The sequence below is a fragment of the Carassius gibelio genome, chromosome B5 (assembly GCF_023724105.1).
Source record: "Carassius gibelio isolate Cgi1373 ecotype wild population from Czech Republic chromosome B5, carGib1.2-hapl.c, whole genome shotgun sequence".
Lineage (NCBI taxonomy): Eukaryota > Metazoa > Chordata > Actinopteri > Cypriniformes > Cyprinidae > Carassius > Carassius gibelio.
In genome coordinates this window covers 15814705-15838262 of record NC_068400.1, presented here as the reverse complement: position 1 = coordinate 15838262, position 23558 = coordinate 15814705, and the positions used below count along the sequence as shown (strand labels likewise).

Below are 23558 nucleotides of genomic sequence, written 5' to 3'. Positions count from 1 at the left end.
TTAATTAACAGGCTTGGTGTTGCTTTGATAGCTGATTTCCCTTCATTTATTTAGTCTAAATCAAGTGAGGAAACCATATCACACTGTGCAGATTGATGCATTAACCATTAGCCTTCTCATAACATTATTTTCCTTATGAATCTATTTATTCCAATACAGAAAGACATCTACAGGGAAATTGTCCCTCAGTTGATGATTTCATATTGTTCAGGTAATGTCACTTTGCTTATATATTTTTATTTATTTCAGTGTTTTTGCACACATCACCATTATCCTCATCTGGATCTCGATCACAGAAAGAAGAGATAAACTTGTTTGAAGGTAAAGTGGAGGTTGCACCTTTTAGTATGATTAAGTGCCTTACTGAACTGCATCTCTAGTTTTTAGGTATAAACTTTTTTTGAATTTCGCTGAAAACAGTGATTCTCTGTAAAGGACAGTATGATATTGAAATATCAAATGTTATGCAATAGGACAAAACATATACCCGGCCTCCACCATAATATCCTACAAATAACTTTTATGGAACAAAGTCATAAAGCTTCCATTCATCTTGAAACTTTTACAGGAGAAAAAGAGGAAATATCTATATATCAATGCTTTAAAAATAATGCATTTTAAAGCCTCTGCAGTGAGGTATTTCTCTTTAATTTGCATCTGTGGCCACTGCAGCAGGTGTAGGAGAATCAGCTTCTGCTTTCACGGCCAAATCACATTTATCAGCAAAATATCCTTAAGTACAGATTCAATATGCATTAACAGGGTTAATGGGAAATCACAATAATCCACACATAAACCAGTCCATCAATTAATGTCTTGCAATGCCAGAAGCTGTGTGTTTGTAAAAACAAGTCCATCTTTAAGATGCTTCTTTTTTATTCTGGTCTGGTCTGAATAAGGAGAGACATATTCATAGATCAAGCACTGCTTATAAGTCAAAACAGTCCAAGATGGCTCGAAACTAAATTATGTGGGTTGATTTTGATGTGAGAGACAACAGGATATGGACTTTTTCACTGGAAGAAGCATAATTATGGATTGCGTACTTGAATTTTAGCAACTGTTTGAAGTTAAAAACGTTTTGATGGATTTGTTTCTCACAAACATGACACAAGACATCAACTGATGGACTGGAGAGATGTGCATTATTGTGATGTTTTTATAAGCTCATTCAGTGCAGAGTATCCACTGCTAAGCAAGTGATGGAATGCTACATTTCTCCAAATAAACAAACTCAGGATGGCCTGAGGTTAAGTACATTTTCAGAAAACATTAGCAAAGAGCTCATGCCATGACATACCGATCTTCTCTGGGTCACACATCTTCAAACAATACAAATTTGCAGGTCAAAGTTGCAGAGAAATGTGAAACTTCTTCACATGATCCTGTATTTCTGGTCTCCAGTGTTTTTAAATGAATAAAATAATAAAATAATTTGTCAAACAAAAAGTCTAGCTTAAATCCCACACCAAAATCTCATGTATATTTCAGCTAATTAGCATCCTGCAGTTCTTGTTTGTTTAGCTCATGACTGAGACGAAATGCTCAAGCAAACTAGTCTAATGACATCAGACTGGAAAATATTTTCCTCTTCATACTGAAATACTTCCAAAGCTCATGAAAGCATGAGTTCCTTCTGTTTTAAATATTTCTCATTAAAACGCACTGTGCACCAACAAATTTCCCATTCGCAACCAAAACAACTTCACATTTGTGTTGCATTTCCAGCATCTCCATATCAACAGCTGTTCTCTGTTGCTCTCTTGAAATCAAACCCCATCCCGTGACCTCAGACCAGGCCTGAGCAGCGATCTGTCTCCAGGCCTGGAAACCCCGGCGGGTCTGGACCAGGTCTCCAATGCTGGGACTCTGCGCCGGTCTGCATCTGGCTGTCTTCGGGGCAGGAATGATCTCTCTGACCAGCCATTTTCCCCTCTGGCCTCTCTATTCACTGGACGCCTATATGAATGGCCTGTTCCCCAGGCCACACTGTTATCACTGACTGAAGCATGCTGGGATAGAGCTAACACATGCCACATAATGTCAGATGAATAGAGCGTGTGCAAGAACACGGCTGGAAAAAAATAATAATAATATGGCAGGCTGGCATGATGTGAACGTGTGGAATGTTGAATCAATACGTCATGCTTCTCTAGTGGAACATTAGCATTCTCAGCCAGACGGCAGTAAACATGCCTGCGATATTCAATCAGTCCAGGTCACAGTGCACTCTATTTCTACAATACATGTTTTCTTCATTTACAGCAGTCATATAGACAATACTGGTAAAGATCACTTACTGTTTTATAACATTAACATCTTGAAAATGAATTGTGAATAATACAGATTTTTTTTTTCTTTTTTCATATGATCAAATCATTATGCATTCATGAATTCTGAATAATGTACAAAGCCTTTGTATTCTTTGATATTCAGTTGAAATGACATTGATATATTAGAGATTTACATGATTTTATAATCACCTAGGGGTCATCTGAATGACCGGTTATTTAGGTCACAGGCTTGTTTAGGATCATGTTCAGCAGAAACTAATCTGAAGGATTTCTAAGGGATGCATGGATGTGGCCTTTAATGGGATAACTAATGGGATTTACGTTACTTTAATCCTTTAAATAGAACCTTTTTGTAAAACGCCATCTTAGGCCACAAATGCATTGAATATTGACAATCATACATTATGAGATTTCTCTGTCATTACACAATGACATAAATGTTACATTTTCAATTCTATGTGCTGTAGATGCAAGTGATATAGACCCCCAGTTGGTCATGTAATGCTATATTAATAATAATAATAATAATAATAATAAAATAGCAATTATGATGAAAACAATTCAAACTATCTCTTTATTGTCAGAAATATTAAAGCTAAATAAATATATATATATATATATATATATATATATATATATATATATATATATATATATATATATATATATATATATATATATATTATAAAACCAGTAGTATCTAGGATTTTTTTTATTTTTTATTTTTATTTTATTTTTTATGAGGTTGCATTTATTTGATTAAAAACACAGTAACATAATGAAATATTATTACAATTGAAAATATCTGTATTCTGTGCAAACATTAAAATAAGTAAGTTATTGATGTAATTAAAGCAGCATTTTAAGCAACATTACTCCAGTCTTCAATGTCACATGATCCTTCAGAAATCATTCTAAATGCTGATTTCCTGCTCAAGAAATGATTATCAATGTTGAAAACAGTTGTGCTGCCGAATATATTTGTGGAAACCAATTTAAATAAATAAATAAATAAATATTTACAAATTCTTAGCTATATACGTATATATTCATGTTGCTTGAAAATGTATTCTATGACAATGCAAGAAAAATCCTGCTGTTGAATGACTGTTATTTCACTTTTTTGCCCCCATTATTATTTGTAATATCTCACTGATCATCCACTAATCAACTATCTGGTTTTTGGACTGTCTAGCTGACCAAACGCACATCATATTGTTACATTTCAAACCTGACTTTGTCTGCAGTAAACTGGGTAATTAAAAGTGTGAATGTTTTGTCATTTCATTCTCAGCTGTAGTTTGTGCCATCAGTGCTCCTCCGTCCAACCGCCACACTAGTGAAACTCAGGCTTTAGTAATGAACCGAAGACTCGCCGGTGGCATTGTGAGCTGAAGGTCAGTATGTTCTGACTCGGTTCCAGGGCACAATTACAGTCTAATCTGGTAGAGACGACACACGATTGGCAAACTATGGCCACAGAGGCACGCAGTGATTTCCTCACACACTGCAGCACAGAAATCTAACAGTTATTTCCAAATCAGAAAATCAAAGATCCTGCAGGAGCAGATGAGAGCGGATGATTAGTGCCTGTCTGTGATGTCGACACGATGGCAAAGTTGATTTTATTGCGTTTGGAAATGTAACAGCATGTCATTATCACGCTCCGTCAGATATCCCGAGGCAAAGTCACTTGACTCGTGTCTTTCTCTGAATGAGAACAAGATGGAAAGGAACAAAAAACTACAAGAAAAACTGCCTGTTCCGTAAAGCATTTGAAAGCTGTGTAAATATTTAAGCAATATCGCACACACAGTCCTGCTGTTATGATGAATATCAGCACAATTGTGATCGGGCCTCTTCTTATTATTATTCATTCATACAATAAAATGATCAAAAGTGATATTAAGTAAATGTTACAATAGATTTATTTTTCAAATAAATGCTACTTTTCTGAACTTCCTATTCATCAAAGAATCCTGAAAAAAGTAACTTGAGTAACTCTCAAGTTATCTCTCAGTAAATATGTTAATAGATTTGAACTATACTTAGTATGATATAAATGTATTTGAAATATATTCAGATTTTACTAGGCAAGGCACACTAAACTAGACAAATGTGGATCAAACTGTGAAACAGAAGTGTGTTATAATTTTGATGTGCCAAAGTGTTGGATTGTGGCATGTATTGTGATTAGGGAGTTGCTGAAAGCCAGGCCTAATACTGAGTAAGTTACATTTCAGACACGATATGGCCAGATATTGAGGATTTTTGCTGCAACAGAAATAGTTCCAAAACAGCAGTGAACACAGACCGCAAACTGTGAAACGCTCCAGTGCTGATCGCTGCTTATCCAATCCAATTAGTGGAGCAGTGGCATAAATCTACTCGAAAAACAGAGAAACATGTTTGAGCAAATACATTAACAACAGCAACGGATTAAAACTACAAAATCATGTGCTTTTCAATCACTGGCAAAGATCTCAGATAGGTTTTGTCAAAACTATTCCAAGCTCAACCCTTTTAGATGCAGTTCCTGAAATACTGTAATGCTGAACTTTGAAAATAGCCACCAGCTCATTATTCTGAAACAGGAAGTACAGAGAGAGACAGAGAGTCCTCTAAACTCCACTGACCTGTAAAGACCTTCATCTTCAGACCTTCAATAACATCTCTTTAAAAGTGTCCGTTCAGCCAAATGTGAAACATCTGTCAGCTTTTAATGACCCTGTCATTCCATGCTCTTTATGACTTACTTTTTTGTGGAGCACAAAAGCAGATGTATAGCAGAATGTTCACACTGCTCTTTTATGTGAGTGGGAAAAGCGTTATTCATAGCCCTTGCCACACAATAATAGCAATAAGCTTTGTGTTATTGATTTCACTATTCATTTCAGTTTTTTTTTTTTTTTTTTTTTTTTTTTTTTATTATTATGAATTAAATGTGTCCTTTTAATATTGCTTGGACAAAATGCTGCAAGTTTCTTTGTGAAAATAAAATAGAACTATTATAATATAGAACCTATTGCATTTATTGCTCTTTTGTTGGTTTGTATTTCTTCTATTGTCCTCATTTGTAAGTTGCTTTGGATAAAAGTATCTGCTAAATAACCAAATTTAAATATAATGTAAATGTAAATAACAAAACTAAATTGACATTTTAAAACAAACCCCAAATCAAATAAATAGCACAAAATAAATATCTTCAAATAAACAAAATATGGCTTTGTGTGCTTTTATGTTGCATTTAACATTAGAGGCAACCACTGAATTGTAATCATGATCCAAACAAATATGCTGAGATACATGAGAAGTTTTTAATCTAAATTAGGTTGTACTGTATAATTTCGAAATATGAAGCAAAAACAGAATGGTTTGACTTCAGTTTTGTGTAACGATACAGAAAAGAAAGAAAAAAAGAAAAAGTCTGAATGAAACAGAAATAGTAGACGAGCTGAATGAAACGAAGATTCACTCTCTGCCAGCAGGTGGCGCTTAAAGAATTTCCTTGGTTTCCGCTGTAAACAAAACAGCCTGCACTTATGGACTTTAATATGCATTATACAGAGGCAAGATGAAAAGAAAAAAGAAAAAGAAAATACAATCTAAAATGTTCTAAACAGAGTAAGTTCACCTCAGACATACATTCATATAAACTCCTAGCCCTAATTGAACCGCGATTTTATTGATTTTCGACCGGCTCGTAGTTAATCATTATATCCCTTAATTATAATACATTGTAACACCTTTAGAAATTATAATGCATTAAAGCCCATGACAAACAAATCGTCAGACATTATAATGCATTTTTAAGCCTAGTTACAATTATTTATTTATTTTTTAAAGATGAAATGCATTACATTACAAATGCTGTATCTTTATAATGCATTATATATAAAGGTTTTAAGGAAAGTGATAACTATAACTATATAGACGAATATTTTCTCACTACAATGCATTGTCATTATATTTTTACTTAACTAGTGTCTTTATTGTTTAATGTTTGATCAAATTATTTAATTAAATAAAATTAAATATTTAAGATTCAATAATTTAAATAAAAGTGAGTTTTAATTGAACATTGATTACAGTATTTATTCATTTTTTATTATTATTTTTATATCACAGAAAAATTAAATTTAAAAATCCACAGGCGAAGTCATGCAGATCATTAACTGCTGGCCTATGTGGTAATCATCAAATATGACTTATCATCTGAAATATGTAAGTAATAGCAAATGTACATGGACGCTCAATCTAATTTTAACCTAGAGAAAGTTTTCAAAGTGTGCTGTTTAAGTGATCAGTTACTCAGATCAGTTGGAAGTGGTTGGGGTAAAAACAATATAAATACTGTTTGTTTTCTTACACAAACTGCTCTCTTCGTGTCTTAGGTCATCAATGTGTACTTACGATGGGGCATTGTTTAATTTGGACTCCTCTGTGCATGCTCTTTGAGGTGGTGACCATAGACCTCCAATATATGAGTCACAGACAAGAACGGTTGGACCTAAAAACATCAAAATGGGAAATACTGCGGAAACAAAGAAACCTACATCTTGGATGCCCTTGAGCTAAGCTAAAACTTACCAAAATTTTATTTCAAAGTGAACCATCCCTTTAAATGAATAAAATCGTATTTAATATTAATTTACGTATCACTATTATTGCTCTTGAAATAAAACCCTGAAAGATATAATGAACTGTTTTTGCAAATATGACTAATCTTATACATCATATGCAGTCTGTGTGATTCAGCTTGTCCCCACGGTGGTACATGAAGGTAAGTATAGAACTTCTCATTTTAAGTGCTTTATGAAATGAAGTCATTAAGGCAATTGACCAGTCGATTTTTCATCTCCACCTTGTTTACAGATTTGTTTAAACAGCTGATCCTCTCCTCCTTCCATATTCCAATCAGGAAGATTACTTGCAATCGACTGCAGTCAGGGGATCACAAGGCAATTTTATTAATGGCAACAACAAATCCTTCAAAGTGACCTTTCCTAATTCATTAAGAGATGCACACACAGGAGACGACTCTAATGGTGGACGACAGACGCCATGGCCATCCCGTGATCATGGCCATCTCTCTCTCATGTAAGTGTGTTAAATCTCAGTCCGTGACAATCACATGCCATATCTTCACTCAGCGCTTCAGCCGACGTACTGTAGAGAGAGATATACAACTACAGCAGACAAGATGCCAAGAGTCTGTTTTAGTGACCGCAGTGTTTGTTTTTTGCTTTTTAGTTTTTTGTGTGTCATTATAAATAAATAAATACTGTTGTTTTATTTTACAGTAAAAAATGTAACAAACAAAACTGCCTAAGATAGAAGAAAAGACTTGTTTATTTAACCCTAACCTTTATCTAACCCTATCAGCATAAAACTTGCTTAGTTACACAAGATGTTTTGCTTAAAACAAAACAAAAATTAATTAATTAATTAAAAAAGAGGGACTACGGCTGGGTAAGAAAAAATAAACAGCATAAATACTTGAAATAAATTTAACATCAACATTTTTTTTTTTTTTTTCATTTTTGAATCTGCTTGGTGGAAAGCAACACAAAGATACTAAATGTGAAAATGGTGTAGTGATCCACTTATGCTTTCTGCAGCAAATAGTATGTTTTTTGTGAAAAGTATAAATAATGACCTGTTATAGCATATAACAAAGAACACTTCACAAAATAATATATCCCACAATGCAACTTGACCTTCCATTTCCAGTGTGAAAATGTGTATAAATATACAGTTCTGAATACAGACAAAGTGTCAGTCCGCAGAGGGTCGTGGTGAAATGCATAGTGCTGAAACACACACATCAGAAACAGAAATGAACAATGACGTTGCACTTTCGAGAAACGAAAAGTTTGCAGAACGAAATATATTTTGAGTGTCCTCAGAAAACGCTTCATATTCAGTTTCTACAGCTGTTCTCTCGGAGTCTCCGGTGAAAAAAAAAAAAAAAAAAAAATGAAGTGTAAACAACTTGCAGTTTCTTTCTGACCTTCTAAAAATGTGTAGAGCAGGTAATTTATATTTAAACCTGCATTACACCACAGTAACTAAATAATAATGAATAATCAATAATAGGCATGATGATTTTGAGAGTGTTTCATAGGAAGAACCTGGATGGTTTTACATTCTTATGCAGTGCTGGTCTGTCTATATCATCATTCAGATGTTTAAGGCCGATGTGTTATGTGTCGCTGTTTTATCGTTTATTTCACCAAAATCTCATTAAAATGATGCTATGCAATAAAATAAAAACATAAAACAATGTGTTCTGTTCCATCCATATCATCCAGAAGTTTTGTTATGGATGGAAATATAAAGTGTATATAATATAAATATAAAGTAAGATAAATCATTTCCATTGATTTATTCTGTGTTCTGACAGAGTTGTAATTGACATAAAAAGGTTGAAACTATGGCAGAAAAAGTGTGTGTGTGTATGTATGTACTGTGTATACAGTACACATATATAAAATCCATATAACAATGATTAACTATAAAATGCATGCAATTAAAAATCAAATCTGACCAGAAGTAATAATTAAGAGATAAAAAGTAAAAAAAAAAATATGTGCTTATACCTCATAATTATAAGTAACAATAAATACATAAAATAATAAGTATCATGAAACAAAAAGTTTAAATGATGAGATAAAAAAGCCATAATTATGAGTAAAATATGTGACAGTAATTATAAAAAAAAATAATAATCATGACATAATATTGTGCATTTTTTAAACTCATAACTATAACGGTCATAATTTCAACTAATCATGTATAATGACAATTTTAATACTAATAAATTTCAATTTCATAGTTTACAATTTTATTTAATAATTATGACTAAGTGTATCATATTTCCAGCTTTGTGTGTCATAAATTTTGTATCCCAGTTCTGACATTTTATCTCATAGTTGTGACTTAGTATTCGACATTTCAGATGATGTGTATGTCATCATTTTTATGTCACAAAGTTTTTACGTTATCTTATAATTGTGACTTGATATCTCATATTTTTTATTTTTTTTATTTGTATTTATTTATTTTAATTATATTATTATTACTTACAAAGGCATGACTTTTGTTTCTCTAATGTGGCATAAGTGGGCTTTTATATTTTCCTATTTAAACGAGTGGATATTGGTCAGAATAAGCTGCAGTGTGGACCAGACCTTATGACAACATTATGTGAGACTGTTTCATCAACAGATATTTGCTCATCTTTAGCTGCTCATCTCTGAGAAGATATTTCCATCAACAGCCATCAAATCCATTTTCTCCAAACATCTCAAGACAACAACCTGATAGCAGACCAACAGCGCAAGACTTTTATCCAGACCAAGATGGCATGGATGACTGCTCTCCGCCACGACATGACATACTGTCATCACGATGGGATGTTTTATGCAGCGTAAAGACGTGCAACATCAAAGCCTGTTACCTACTGAGAGCTTTCACAGAGAATATTCAAAATAAGACGGCCAGATAAAAGATGGATAAAGTTGAGCTGCTCGCCGCTCCGACAGATTCCTTTCATTACACACCCCAAATGTGTTAGCGATACTTCTAACAAGCGTTCATATTTCAGATTATGACAAAAAATTTAGTTAACCAAGAAAGAAAATACACAAGACAGCAGAGTGCTTCTGCTAACTAGACTATTAGCAGAGCTAAAGCATGAACAACGACACATGCAATTAGACATGAGTGTGGGGTTTGTATCAAATTGGATATCAAACTCTACATTAAAACCAACTCATTCAAAGCTGATCACATCCGCTTAACTATAAGCATGAGGGTGGTGAATGGAGGACATTTTTTGCATGTGAATTCATCAACCAATGCAGACCCAACTCGGTAATAAAACACAGTGTTTGTAGTGCTAATGCTGAATCTTCAGCATCACAGCAAATGTAATAATGTTTTATGTTTTGTGAGTTTGCAGCCTGAATTAAATGAAATAATACTACTAAACAAATAAATACAATACAAGTTATTGCAGTGACTTTGCTGATCGCATGAAATAAATTGTATAATATGACAATTGAACAAATTACTCTCATGGACTAGCTTTAATTAATCATAGACAAACTCGTCTGTCTAAACCAAAAACCATTTACATTTTGGAAAGAAGAAAAAAATTATAATAACAATAATAAATAAAGGACTTGGCAGTTTTCTGCCAAGACATTTGCTGTTAATTTTACAAATGTCCAAAATTAAACAAACCACAATGTGGTTTGAAAATAATAAAGTATGAATTAAAATCATACTTCAAAATTGCTCAAAATGCTCAAAATTGTAAATATGGATGGACATATACTTCACAGATTTTTACTCATTACCAATAATTGTTTCCAATGTGTATTTGAGAAAATACATTTATTTCATAATGAGACACCCCCCCCCCTCATTTTCAATTGTTTAAGTTAAAATAAAATTTATATATATGTGATTTTTTATTTATTTATTTATTTTAATTAAATATCAAAATGATTAACAATGCAGATTTATTTTCACAGCCTTCCGTGATCATATTTACCAAGGGTTCCATTTATTCTGATCACGACAAATATCTATCTATCTATCTATCTATCTGTCGATAGATAGATAGATAGATAGATAGATAGATAGATAGATAGATAGATAGATGTTTAGTTTTTTTTTTTTTTTTTACAAAAGTACAATGCAAAATAAACATTAGCATTCTAAGAAAATATTATGTATATTTTTTTCATAATTGAAAATATTTTTTAACAACACGATGCAATATATAATTCAAAAGAAAATTAACTAAAATGCTTCTTAAAAGTAATACATCTTAAAAGTCATTACTGTAAATGTTACAGAACAGAATTGTTCATGTTTCTTTTCGTTTCATCCCTTCTTTCATCCCTGATGAGCATATCTTGTGTTACCTCTAGTATTATCAGCCAGACAGATTCATACACATTTATTTTCCCTGCAGGCACATCTTACCGCAGCTGTGCAACTGTGTTTCTCTCTTCCAAAGCATGTGTCAATACAGCAGATGTGCACACCATCAAATCCAAAAAAAAAAAAAAAAAAAAGTGTTTTCTGATAGACAGGAATTATGAAGACATTATGTTTTTCATATGTAAATGCTTCAAGGAAAACATTTCTGCACTTATTTTGTCTGCTTTGAATGTGACACACAAGCAGCTGGATTGATGATGGATTTAAAAAGTCATTTATGCAAATCCTAGATGTTGCTAGACACGGTTTAGGGGGGTCTTTCATCTCAGTCCCCCTAAAATTCTCTGTGATAAACTCAGCTGTCAGCACCCTTAAACGTCTGTGTTTCTGTGAGCTCAGTTCACACATCCCACTTTTTGAGATGACATCTAAGCTTATTTCACTCTGAATCGTACAAATCATTACATCATGATCTAGTTTGCTATTCTGAGCATTGTTCCTTCCTATCTGTCACTAGTATAGGTATACAATCAATTCTCATTTCTCATTTTCAAATCTTTGTTTTTTTTTTTTTTTTCTAACTCAAATGAGTTTGTTGCAGAACAACAGTGCAGACAGTCAGGCAATACAAACTTGAATTGGGTGCAGTGTTAACACAACCAATTCGAACCACAGTGAAATGCATGAGTCACATACCTTGCAGATGGAGTTTGCTCTCTGGGCTCTGAAGAAGAACAGAACTGACAGAGTCCAGGTTATCATACGTGCTGCAGCCAAGTGGACCCGTCCGCGTCTCCGTCACCTGAAGACAGATACAGATAACATCAAACCAGCTGTGTAAAATACCTGAGTAATTGTTACCGGATTACATTACAGAAAAAAAGTAATGAAATAGCAATTAAGGGACTGTGATTTTAAGATTGCAAAGCTTTGCATTTCACCCTCTGCATATGAAAATGACAGTATATATATATATATATATATATATATATATATATATATGTATATATCACTACATTATTTACAACCAATGCTGGTGTTGGGTATTACTTTATGCAGTATGCTGCTGCCTTCATGTGTCAAATCATAGAGTGTGCACACCACCTTAACTCCCAGAAAACTCAATCAATATGTTCTTGTAATGGCCCTGGGCAAAAATCTGAAGTTCTATTGCTTAGAAAAGTAATAGCACACCTCCCTTGCAAGGTGCATGTTTTAAATAACAATTCCCCAATCCTCAATCAATCTGTAGAACAAACTCTGTGAAACCACTTGTGTGCTAAAGATTTATAAATAAATAGTATTTATAGTAATAGTGACAGTAACCTGAGTAAACACTCTATGGGTCATCTGCAGTGAATGGGTGCCATCAGAATGTGGTGAAAAAAAAAAAAAAAACACACAAGTATTCAACAAGAAATCCATGCCACTCTATTCCATCAATGTCTTGTGAAGCAAAAAGCTGAGTGTCTATAAGAAACAAATCTATCATTAAGACAAATTTAAACTGTACTTGTATGCATCCAAAATATTCATTTAGAGCTGATTTAGACTGTTTTGGTTTGTAAACTTTGTTTTATCTGTTCATTTGACCAGATGTCTTTTTCACTGGAGGAAGCAATCCGAATTTTAGCCAGAATCAACAGTTTGAGGCGAAAAGTTCTTAATGCTTGATTTGTTTCTCATAAACGTGCAGTTTTTGGCTTCTAGGGATGTTAACTGATGGACTGGAGTAATATGGAGTACTTTTGGATTATTGTGATGTTTTTATCAGCTGTTTTAACTCTCATTCTGATGGCACCAATTCACTGCACCTGATCTTGGATGTACTGAGGTGGAGCATATTTTAATTGTTTGGGTGGACTATTCCTTTAAATGTGCAGTTACTTTTCATGGTTTACTATATGAAAACGAAATGTTTCTGCTAGTAACCATAAGAATTAATAAGGTGCAAAGTAAGTGCATTTTGTTACATTGTCATTTTTAAGAGACCTTTTTTGTCTTAAACAGTGAATCCCTGACTCAGAGGTTTGAGTTTCCCAGGTGCATTTGAGGCAGCATTGTTTTCTGATGTCTACTTGATTTTTTTCCAGGTGTTTTGTAGTTTGTACATTTACCTCCCTGTGCATTTATAAACCTTGTGTTCTTCTAGTCTTGTATTCCTCATAAGCTGATGAGTTCTTGAATTATTATTATTATTTCTTTGTATTATTATTATTATTATTATTATTATTATTATTATTATTATTATTATTATTATTTATTTATTTATTTGTTTATTTATTTATTTATTTATTCAGTTTTCTGGATCTTTCTAATTTAAGCTTAATATGCACTGGGAAATAATTTGTGTGTGTGTGTGTGTGTGTGTGTGTTTTTTTCACTGATATTTTGTCAACTTATTGCAGCCTCCAGAGTATGATTTACAGCAGCCTTTGACCTAAATACAGTCTTTTGTTCTGCAGATAGTGTTACTTCTGCACACTCTCAGGGTCACTTTAATTGCAATGACACGGTAGCAGAACTGTAGCACGCGTCTGACCTTTAGTGCCTGTGGGCAGGTGATTGCAGGCGACATGTCAGAGCACATCACAATAACACACCTGAAACCTACGAGCTGTTTGCCTGTCCCTGTAAGGAAAACAACAGAGAACTAAGAACAAGGTAAAAATGAAATTCTTTTATTTAATTATCCTTGTGTCAGTCCTGTGCATATGATCATCTGTTTTCCTTGGAACACAAGAGCCATATAGTTCGGAATGGTGTACAAATACAAATGTGCTTTTTGAACAGATAAAAAAAAAAAAAAAAAAAAAAATTCCTTTATGAAAAAAGGTGCACTTAATTTTATTGATAATGCACTTGTAATGCCTTTTGAATCCTTAAAGTATATAAAAAACTGTACTTGCAGATAATATAATATTAATGAAATATAAAACATCTTAAGTGCACTTTTTTATAAAGGTTATTTGTTAATTGTTATAATGCAATATTAAATAACACAAGTTAAAATTATATTTAAAAAAAAGTACTTAACGTGCTGTAGTATTTAAGTCAACACATCAGAATAAGTGTACTTTAGCAGGACAAAAGTTTATATATATATATATATATATATATATATATATATATATATATATATATATATATATATATATATATATATAAACCTCAATAAAAAGTATACTATAAATAAACCTAGTTATGAAATTGGATATAAAGCTGTACGCCAGTCTTTTAAGTAGGTCAAAAAACGCTGATGTTTATATATTTGCTTTCAATGTACATTCAAACTTCTATATTACAATGGCATTTTATTGTAGTCAATATACAATTAAGTGTTTGCTAACATTACATACAGTTTGCAGAAGTATGCTATAGTGTATTTCTTTTCCACAAGGCTTTGAGAGCTACAATAAATGTTTTCAGCAAGTACTGAAATAAATATGGATCTGTTCCTCACAAGTTATTATATGACCTCAGCTAAATATAAACAGAGCATCATGAACATTCAGATAAATATCTGCTTTAGTGCTTTGTGAAAAAAAGACTAATAATTTAGACTAAATGACTGATATTTCATATTTCAGAAAATGATTTCTTTAAAAATCCCTTTATGAAGCTCTGTAGCACACGTCACTTGGCATGAAAAGAGAATAATCTCTGGAGTCTAAAAGCTTCAGGACTCTCTCTCTCTCACACACACACAAATAATCAGCGGATTAAGACATAGATTGCCAAAGTATTAAACAAAACCAAAGCCCTCGTCTAATGAAGACAGAGATTTGTAGGATTATGCACAAACACTGAAAAGTCGCATGACTTGATGCTCATTCAAGCTCACCCAGATAAACACAATAACATGCATGTACAAACTTGACTTAGAAGCCTGCAAATCTGCGAGCTTTGATTCCACCTGCCGCACATGTTCTGCATTTAGGAAAGCGCTGTCTGTCCAGATGTGTTTGTGTTGATGTAGTTTCTGCTTTTATCATGTATTCATGTAAAGATCGTCAGGAAGATGGCGACAGTCCCGTGCTCCTATCAAAGCTGGGACTGGTTTGTCTTATGGGGAGATTAGAAGCTCTTGTAGCATTAAAGAACAAACTGTATCCGGAGAAATCTGCGATGAAGCAGGGCATCATGGGACGACAACTGTGCCTGTTTCTTATTACATCTGTCACCTGTCAGCCCTATAATGAAGTTCTATTTTGAGCTTCTGATAGTGACGTGAACCTCAGCTACCTGAAAGGCCAATGGTATCTTCATTCTATTCAATCTTTCTATTTTTTGGTTAACAAAGAGGGCAAACTAGATATATATGTCAGATTTTAGTTAAAAATGCTTGTCTATTCACTCTGAAATATAAGCAGTCAATGACAGCCTCCAGCTTCTCCAAATTTCTTTATTGCAATGTCCAAATGTGACACGACTGATGTTGTAAAGCAGCCAGTCATCAATGTCAGTTGTGAATAAAATCCACAGTGTCTGACGTAAAAGAAAGCTGATGTCTCACAGCATGCTTTAGCTTTAGCTGAGATTTCTCATATCACACAGTCTGACAAGGACTGGAGAAAATAGCACACATGCAGTGCACTGGGCTTTACTGGAGTCATTCTCAGGATGTGATGCTGTTCATGTGCTGAGTATTTATCCATGACTTTCTGCTGAAATAACTCATATTATCTGACATATTTCACTATGTTTAGAGTGGAGTGCCTTATATATATATATATATATATATATATATATATATATATATATATATATATATATATATATATATATATATATATATATATATATATATATACAGTATTGTTCAAAATAATAGCAGTACAATGTGACTAACCAGAATAATCAAGGTTTTTCGTATATTTTGTTATTGCTACGTGGCAAACAAGTTACCAGTAGGTTCAGTAGATTGTCAGAAAACAAATGAGACCCAGCATTCATGATATGCACGCTCTTAAGGCTGTGCAATTGGGCAATTAGTTGAATTAGTTGAAAGGGGTGTGTTCAAAAAAATAGCAGTGTGGCATTCAATCACTGAGGTCATCAATTTTGTGAAGAAACAGGTGTGAATCAGGTGGCCCCTATTTAAGGATGAAGCCAACACTTGTTGAACATGCATTTGAAAGCTGAGGAAAATGGGTCGTACAAGACATTGTTCAGAAGAACAGCGTACTTTGATTAAAAAGTTGATTAGAGAGGGGAAAACCTATAAAGAGGTGCAAAAAATGATAGGCTGTTCAGCTAAAATGATCTCCAGTGCCTTAAAATGGAGAGCAAAACCAGAGAGACGTGGAAGAAAACGCAAGACAGCCATCAAAATGGATAGAAGAATAACCAGAATGGCAAAGGCTCAGCCAGTGATCACCTCCAGGATGATCAAAGACAGTCTGGAGTTACCTGTAAGTACTGTGACAGTTAGAAGACGTCTGTGTGAAGCTAATCTATTTTCAAGAATCCCCCGCAAAGTCCCTCTGTTAAAAAAAAGGCATGTGCAGAAGAGGTTACAATTTGCCAAAGAACACATCAACTGGCCTAAAGAGAAATGGAGGAACATTTTGTGGACTGATGAGAGTAAAATTGTTCTTTTTGGGTCCAAGGGCCACAGGCAGTTTGTGAGACGACCCCCAAACTCTGAATTCAAGCCACAGTACACAGTGAAGACAGTGAAGCATGGAGGTGCAAGCATCATGATATGGGCATGTTTCTCCTACTATGGTGTTGGGCCTATTTATCGCATACCAGGGATCATGGATCAGTTTGCATATGTTAAAATACTTGAAGAGGTCATGTTGCCCTATGCTGAAGAGGACATGCCCTTGAAATGGTTGTTTCAACAAGACAATGACCCAAAACACACTAGTAAACGGGCAAAGTCTTGGTTCCAAACCAACAAAATTAATGTTATGGAGTGGCCAGCCCAATCTCCAGACCTTAATCCAATTGAGAACTTGTGGGGTGATATCAAAAATGCTGTTTCTGAAGCAAAACCAAGAAATGTGAATGAATTGTGGAATGTTGTTAAAGAATCATGGAGTGGAATAACAGCTGAGAGGTGCCACAAGTTGGTTGACTCCATGCCACACAGATGTCAAGCAGTTTTAAAAAACTGTGGTCATACAACTAAATATTAGTTTAGTGATTCACAGGATTGCTAAATCCCAGAAAAAAAAAATGTTTGTACAAAATAGTTTTGAGTTTGTACAGTCAAAGGTAGACACTGCTATTTTTTTGAACACACCCCTTTCAACTAATTGCCCAATTGCACAGCCTTAAGAGCGTGCATATCATGAATGCTGGGTCTTGTTTGTTTTCTGACAATCTACTGAACCTACTGGTAACTTGTTTGCCACGTAGCAATAAAAAATATACTAAAAACCTTGATTATTCTGGTTAGTCACATTGTACTGCTATTATTTTGAACAATACTGTATATATATTATTATCATTGTATTTAAATTAATTTAAATGATTTTCACTTTTGTTCAAAGGTTTGGGGTTGGTTCTCTTTTCTGCTCATCAAGGCTGCATTTATTTAACTGAAAATGCAGTAAACAATACAGTAATATCATGAAATATTATGACATAATAACATAACTGTTTTCTGTGTGGATATATGTTAAAATGTCATTTATACGCTGAATTTTCAGCATCCTTACTGAATTTCCAAATGATCCTTCAGAAATCAATCTAATATGCTGATTTGCTGCTCAAGAAACATTTAGGATTATTATTAATTTTGAAAACAGCTGTAATGTTGAACATTTTTGTGGAATCAGCAATACTTTTTTTTTGTTTGTTTCTTATGAATAGCAACTAACAATAATAGATAGGCTTACTGTCTTCTCTACAGTTCAAGGTACATTTGGAGTCATGTGGTCTGAGTAAGAAAAGGATTGACCATAAATCTATGGATCTAATGTAGAGAGTTAGTTATGTTATCATTGTCATGTGACTTACAGTGACAGTCATGTTACTCTACTGCCTTTCATGAGCTTAACTCAGAGACCTAAGACTTTTGCTATGTATGCAAAAGGCCTATTTCTCTCAAATATTATTCACAGATCTGTCTAAATAATTGTTAGTGAGCACTTTTCCTTTTCCAAGATAATCCATCCACCTCACATGTGTGGCATATCAAGATCAAGATCGAGTTTTATTACACAGCACAATGCCACAGATGTTGTAAATTTTGAGGGAGCATGCAATTGGCATACTGACTGCAAGAATGTCCAGCTGTTGCACGTGAATTGAACGTGCATTTCTCTACCATAAGCCATCTCCAAAGGCATTTCAGAAAATTTGGCAGTACATCCAAAGAGCCTTACAACCGCAGACCACTTATAAACACACCAGCCCAGGACCTCCACATCCAGCATCTTCACCTCCAAGACCATCTGAGACCAGCCACCCGGACAGCTGCTGCAACAATCGGTTTGCATAACCAAAGGATTTCTGCACAAATTCTCAGAAACCATCTCAGAGAAACTCATATGCATGCTCCTTTTCCTCATCGGGGTCTCGACCTGACTGCAGTTCGTCGTCGTAACCGACTTGAGTGGGCAAATGCTCACATTTAATGGCGTCTGGCACTTTGGAGAGGTGTTCTCTTCATGGATGTATCCCGGATTTCACTGTACAGGGCAGATGGCAGACATGCCCAGTGGAGTGGCCCATGGTGGCGGTGGGGTTATGGTATAGGCAGGCATGCGTTATGGACAACGAACACAGGTGCATTTTATTGATGGCATTTTGAATGCGCAGAGATACCGTGATAAGATCCTGACCATGTTGTGCCATTTATCCATGACCATCACCTCATGTTGCAGCATGATAATGCACGGCCCAGTGTTGCAAGGATCTGTACACAATTCCTGAAAGCTGAAAACATCCCAGTTCTTACATGGACAGCATACTCACCGGACATGTCTCCCACTGAGCATGTTTGGGATGCTCTGAATCGGCGTATATGACAACTTGTTCCAGTTCCTTCCAATATCCAGCAACTTCGCACAACCATTGAAGAGGAGTGGACCAACATTCCACAGGCCACAGTCAACAACCTGATCAATTCTATGCGAAGGAGATGTGTTGCAATGCGTGAAGCAAATGGTGGTCACACCAGATACTGACTGGTTTTCGGACCTCCCTAGACCCCTCAATATAGTAAAACTGCACATTTTAGAGGCATTTAGGGGCATTTTATTGTGTCCAGCTTAAAGCACACCTGTGCACTTTTCCTTTGCTGAGATAATCCATCCAACTCACAAGTGTTGAATATCAAGATGCTGATTGGACAGCATGATTATTTGCTGTCCAATCAGCATCTTGATATGCCACACTTGTGAGTTGGATGGATTATCTCAGCAAAAGAGAAGTGCTCTCTAACACGGATTTAGACAGATTTGAGATAAATAATCATTTTGTGTAGACAGAAAAAGTGTTAGTTCTTTGAGTTCAGCTCATGAAAAATGGGGCAAAAACTAAAGTATTGCGTTTATAATTTAGTTCAGTATATATTAACATCTTAGGCATTGTTTTCCCTGCTCTGTTACAGCAGCATATCAGAGCGATGTTGTACCGCACACATATGAGTGATGTCAACCAGCTCTTCTGCATAATCACACAGCTGATGGTCTTTGTGCAGAAAAAAAAAAAAAAGCCTCCATTTTAACAGCACATGTTTTGGGAACTCGTTGCTGGATACTGGCCAACCAATAGATTTTTAAATAGATGTCCTCTGAAACATCGCTAAATCATCATACATTTGCATATGGAGTTTAAAACTAAATCAGCTGAAAGGATTTGAGAGAGGAAGACATGACCTTGAGGGGCCACCATCACACAGCTCTCTCTCTCACAGCATCAATCTAGGCTTTGTCAGTCCAAAACACCCAATCATAAAAGTGCACCTTTTATTAATCTGTTAGACAAGATCTTAATTGTATTCTTAAACAATTCCCAAAAGGGAAAAACAAGAAACATTTGTTAGAATGAATCTGCTTCTCTGTGTGTTATGAAGCTGATTGCCAAAACAGGACATCATCCGATTCACTTTATTTCTCATTTTATGTGTACATGAATGTGCTACACGTTTAGTGACATTAAAGAATAATTGCATAAAACATACAAAAATGCACATAAATAAAATAAACAAAAGAACAAGAAATATGTAAATACAAGAAGCTGAGATTTGATTATTCTGCCTGTGATCTCTTTGGGTCATTGCATCTAATGGGCTCCATGTGTTGCCTGCTATGTTTCTTTTGTGTTCGCTGCATTTCAGTGCTGTTATGCTTTTTTAATGAGTTTATATTAAAAATGTTATGTTCATGGACTTTCAGTTTGCTTATTTGGTCATGTTCCTTTTCCTGTTTAGTTGATTTGTTTAATCCCCACCTGTCTCCATTCCCCTGATTACTTCCCTTGAGCTCAAATACCCTGTCTGTTTAGTTCCTCTTTGTCCGTGATTATTGTATCGTATTGTATAGTTATGTTGGATGTGCCCTTATTCTCCCGCGATCAATAAAATAACTCTTGTATATATCTTCTTCCTCGTGCGCCTTCATTAACACACCAGCAGCTGTAACAGAATCACAGACCTAAAAGTGTATTTAGCGGCATTTTTCTTTATTTTTTTGTTTTGTTTTTCCCCTCTCCCGGAATGGCCTTACCTGCTGTCCAGTTCTTATGCCTGGAGCAGTCGGACCGTTCGTGGAGTGGGTGATGGGGAAAAATGGATTTTCGTTCACCATCTGCTCCGCTGGAGAGGATAGCTCTAGCCCCACTCCCAAAACCAGAGACCAGCCAGCCGTCATCCCACTGCATGGAGATAAAGCTAGAGCCCACCGCAGCCACCGAGCCCGAGCCTATCACTGTCGGGAAGCAAGGACTCGAGAGTGCAACTGACCAGGTGTTTGAGCCTGCAACACAGTGCATCATGGGATTACTAGTGGAGATCTAGGGCATGGAGGAAAGCCCTGCCCACACTCCTGCGACTGAGGGTGAGCTGCACTTGGTTTCTGTGAGTTATATGGAGGAATTAATGGACCTTATAGACTGGTTTGTGGAGGTAAATCCTGAATCTCCTATTTCTCCGCTGGTTCCACCCAGCCCTGAATCTCCTGTTTCTCTGCTGGTTCCGTCCAGCCCTTATCCTCCTGTGTCCCCTCCCAGCCTCCCTCTCCCGCCTCCTTCTAGACCAGTCAGTTCCTCTGCTCCATTTCCGCTGGTTCTGTCCAGCCCTGAATTTTTCCTGTTTCTCCGCTGGTTCAGCCCAGCCCTGAATCTCCAGTTTCTCCGCTGGTTCAGCGCAGCCCCAAATCCCCTGTTTCTCCGCTGGTTCAGTCCAACATTGAATCTCCTGTTTTTCTTCTCGTTCTGTCCAGCCTTGAAGCTCCTATGTTTCCTCCGGCCTCCCTCTTTTATCTCTTCCCAGACCAGCCAGTTCCTCGACCTCATATCCACTGGTGCCAGTCAGTCCCGCAGCTCACCCTCAGTCAGCACCATCTGGGCGTGATGGTTCGCCGTGGAGACTTCCAGTCTCCATCTCATGCTTGGCATGTGGATTCCCTGTCTCCGGCTCCAGCCTACGAGTCCTGGAGTCCACCTCAGTCCTTCGACCCTGCGGCTCCGCCTTGCCACCCTGCTCCCTCGTCTCTACCGTGGCCCGTCATCCCACCAGCTCCACTGGGCTCCCTAGCCCTCCGGCTCCACCTTGGTCAGTCGTCGACCATCCGCTACCTCAGGACACCACTCCTGTGGCCTCGCCTCGTCATTCCATCCCTCCTGCTCTGTCAGGCTCCTCCTTTCATCCGGCTCCACCTGTGTCCTCAGTCGCTCCAACTCCACAGCGGGATTCCAGAGCCCCACCTCCGCCTCGGTCACCGGAGCCTTCAGCACTGCCTTGGACCTCTGGACCCTCTGCATCACCCTGGCTCTGTGGCTGCTCTGCTCCATCTTAGGCTCCTCACCCACAGGCGCAGTCTCCGTCAGTTGGTCCCTTGGTGTCGTCGGCTCCTCCTCCACCATGGCTCCTCCCGCCGTCGACTCCACCGTGGATCGTCATCCTGGCTGGTCTCTGGACCACCATCTGGCTCTTCCTGCTCCGGGCTCCTCCCTGGCTCCACCCTCCACCCACTCCACCTGGGCTCCAAGCTCCTTGTTCCCTCTTTGCCTGCCCCAAACCAATTTAGCTTAAAATGCTCCAAACTTTATTTCTGTTCTGACCACTATCATCAAAGGTGATTGCCAATTAGCATACATTTTGGATTGGTGGTATAATTTTGTTCTGGGAAAGAACTCCATGCACATCCATGCAGTCTAGGATGTATAAGAGCAGGGAGAGCATCAATAACCCCAGTGTAACAGAATAGAACATAAATGTAGACATAAATGTATTGCAGATGTCTTTAGGTTCAGTAATTTAATGTAAAATTAGTTAACATTAGTGCTGTGATAGGTGTCACATCCCTGTAGGTAGACATGGATCAGCTGAGAATCAGCCGATGCGAGCTTTACTAACGTGACCTGCCAGAACTGACACTATGCTATGATTTGCTGTAATTACATTGCTACTAGTCAGAATTTAATTAGAAAAAAAATCAAAATAATAATAATAAATATATATATATATATATATATATATATATATATATATATATATATATATATATATATATATATATATATATATATATATATAGTAATTATTACATGAACTGAATTAGAAATCTATCTAATTGTAGTTATTACGAGAATTGAATTAAAAAACTCTCCAGCTGTAATTATTAGTTAGAGAAGAATTAGAAAACTCTGTTGTCCATGATTATTGAGAATTGAACAAGAAAACTATATTTTTGTAAATATTACAAATAAGAATTTTTTTTTTTTTTTTTATTATTATTATTGTTTATAGTCGGAATTGAATTAGAAAGCTCTCTGAATGTAATTATTACACAAATTGAAATACATAGCTCTCCAATTGTGGTTATTTCAAGTAAGAATTAATTTAAAAATGCTCTCTAATTGTAATTATTACAAGTAAGAATTGAATTAGACAGCTCTCTAGTTGTAATTATAACAAGAAGATGAATTAGAATTATATCCAATTGTAATGAAAACAAGAAATCCATTAGTCCTCTATCAGTGTGCCAAATTATACAACTTTCCCGCAATCGGTTCTATAGACTTGCGGCGGAAGAAGAAGAAGAAGAAGAAGAAGAAGAACAAGAAGAAGAAGAACAAGAAGAAGAAGAACGCCAACGATTACAATAGGTGCCTAGGCACCTTCGG

General features: G+C 35.8%; 1 protein-coding gene across 1 annotated transcript in view; it reads right to left on the bottom strand.

Annotated features, from left to right (window-relative positions):
- The window catches only part of LOC127957442 (BMP/retinoic acid-inducible neural-specific protein 1-like), a 168138-nt gene that overhangs the window by 39237 nt on the left and 105343 nt on the right, over positions 1 to 23558 (bottom strand). The window contains exon 5 of the mRNA XM_052555976.1: positions 11949 to 12054. Within this exon, the coding sequence (XP_052411936.1) occupies positions 11949 to 12054 (106 nt within the window). The remainder of the gene's footprint in view (positions 1 to 11948; positions 12055 to 23558) is intronic.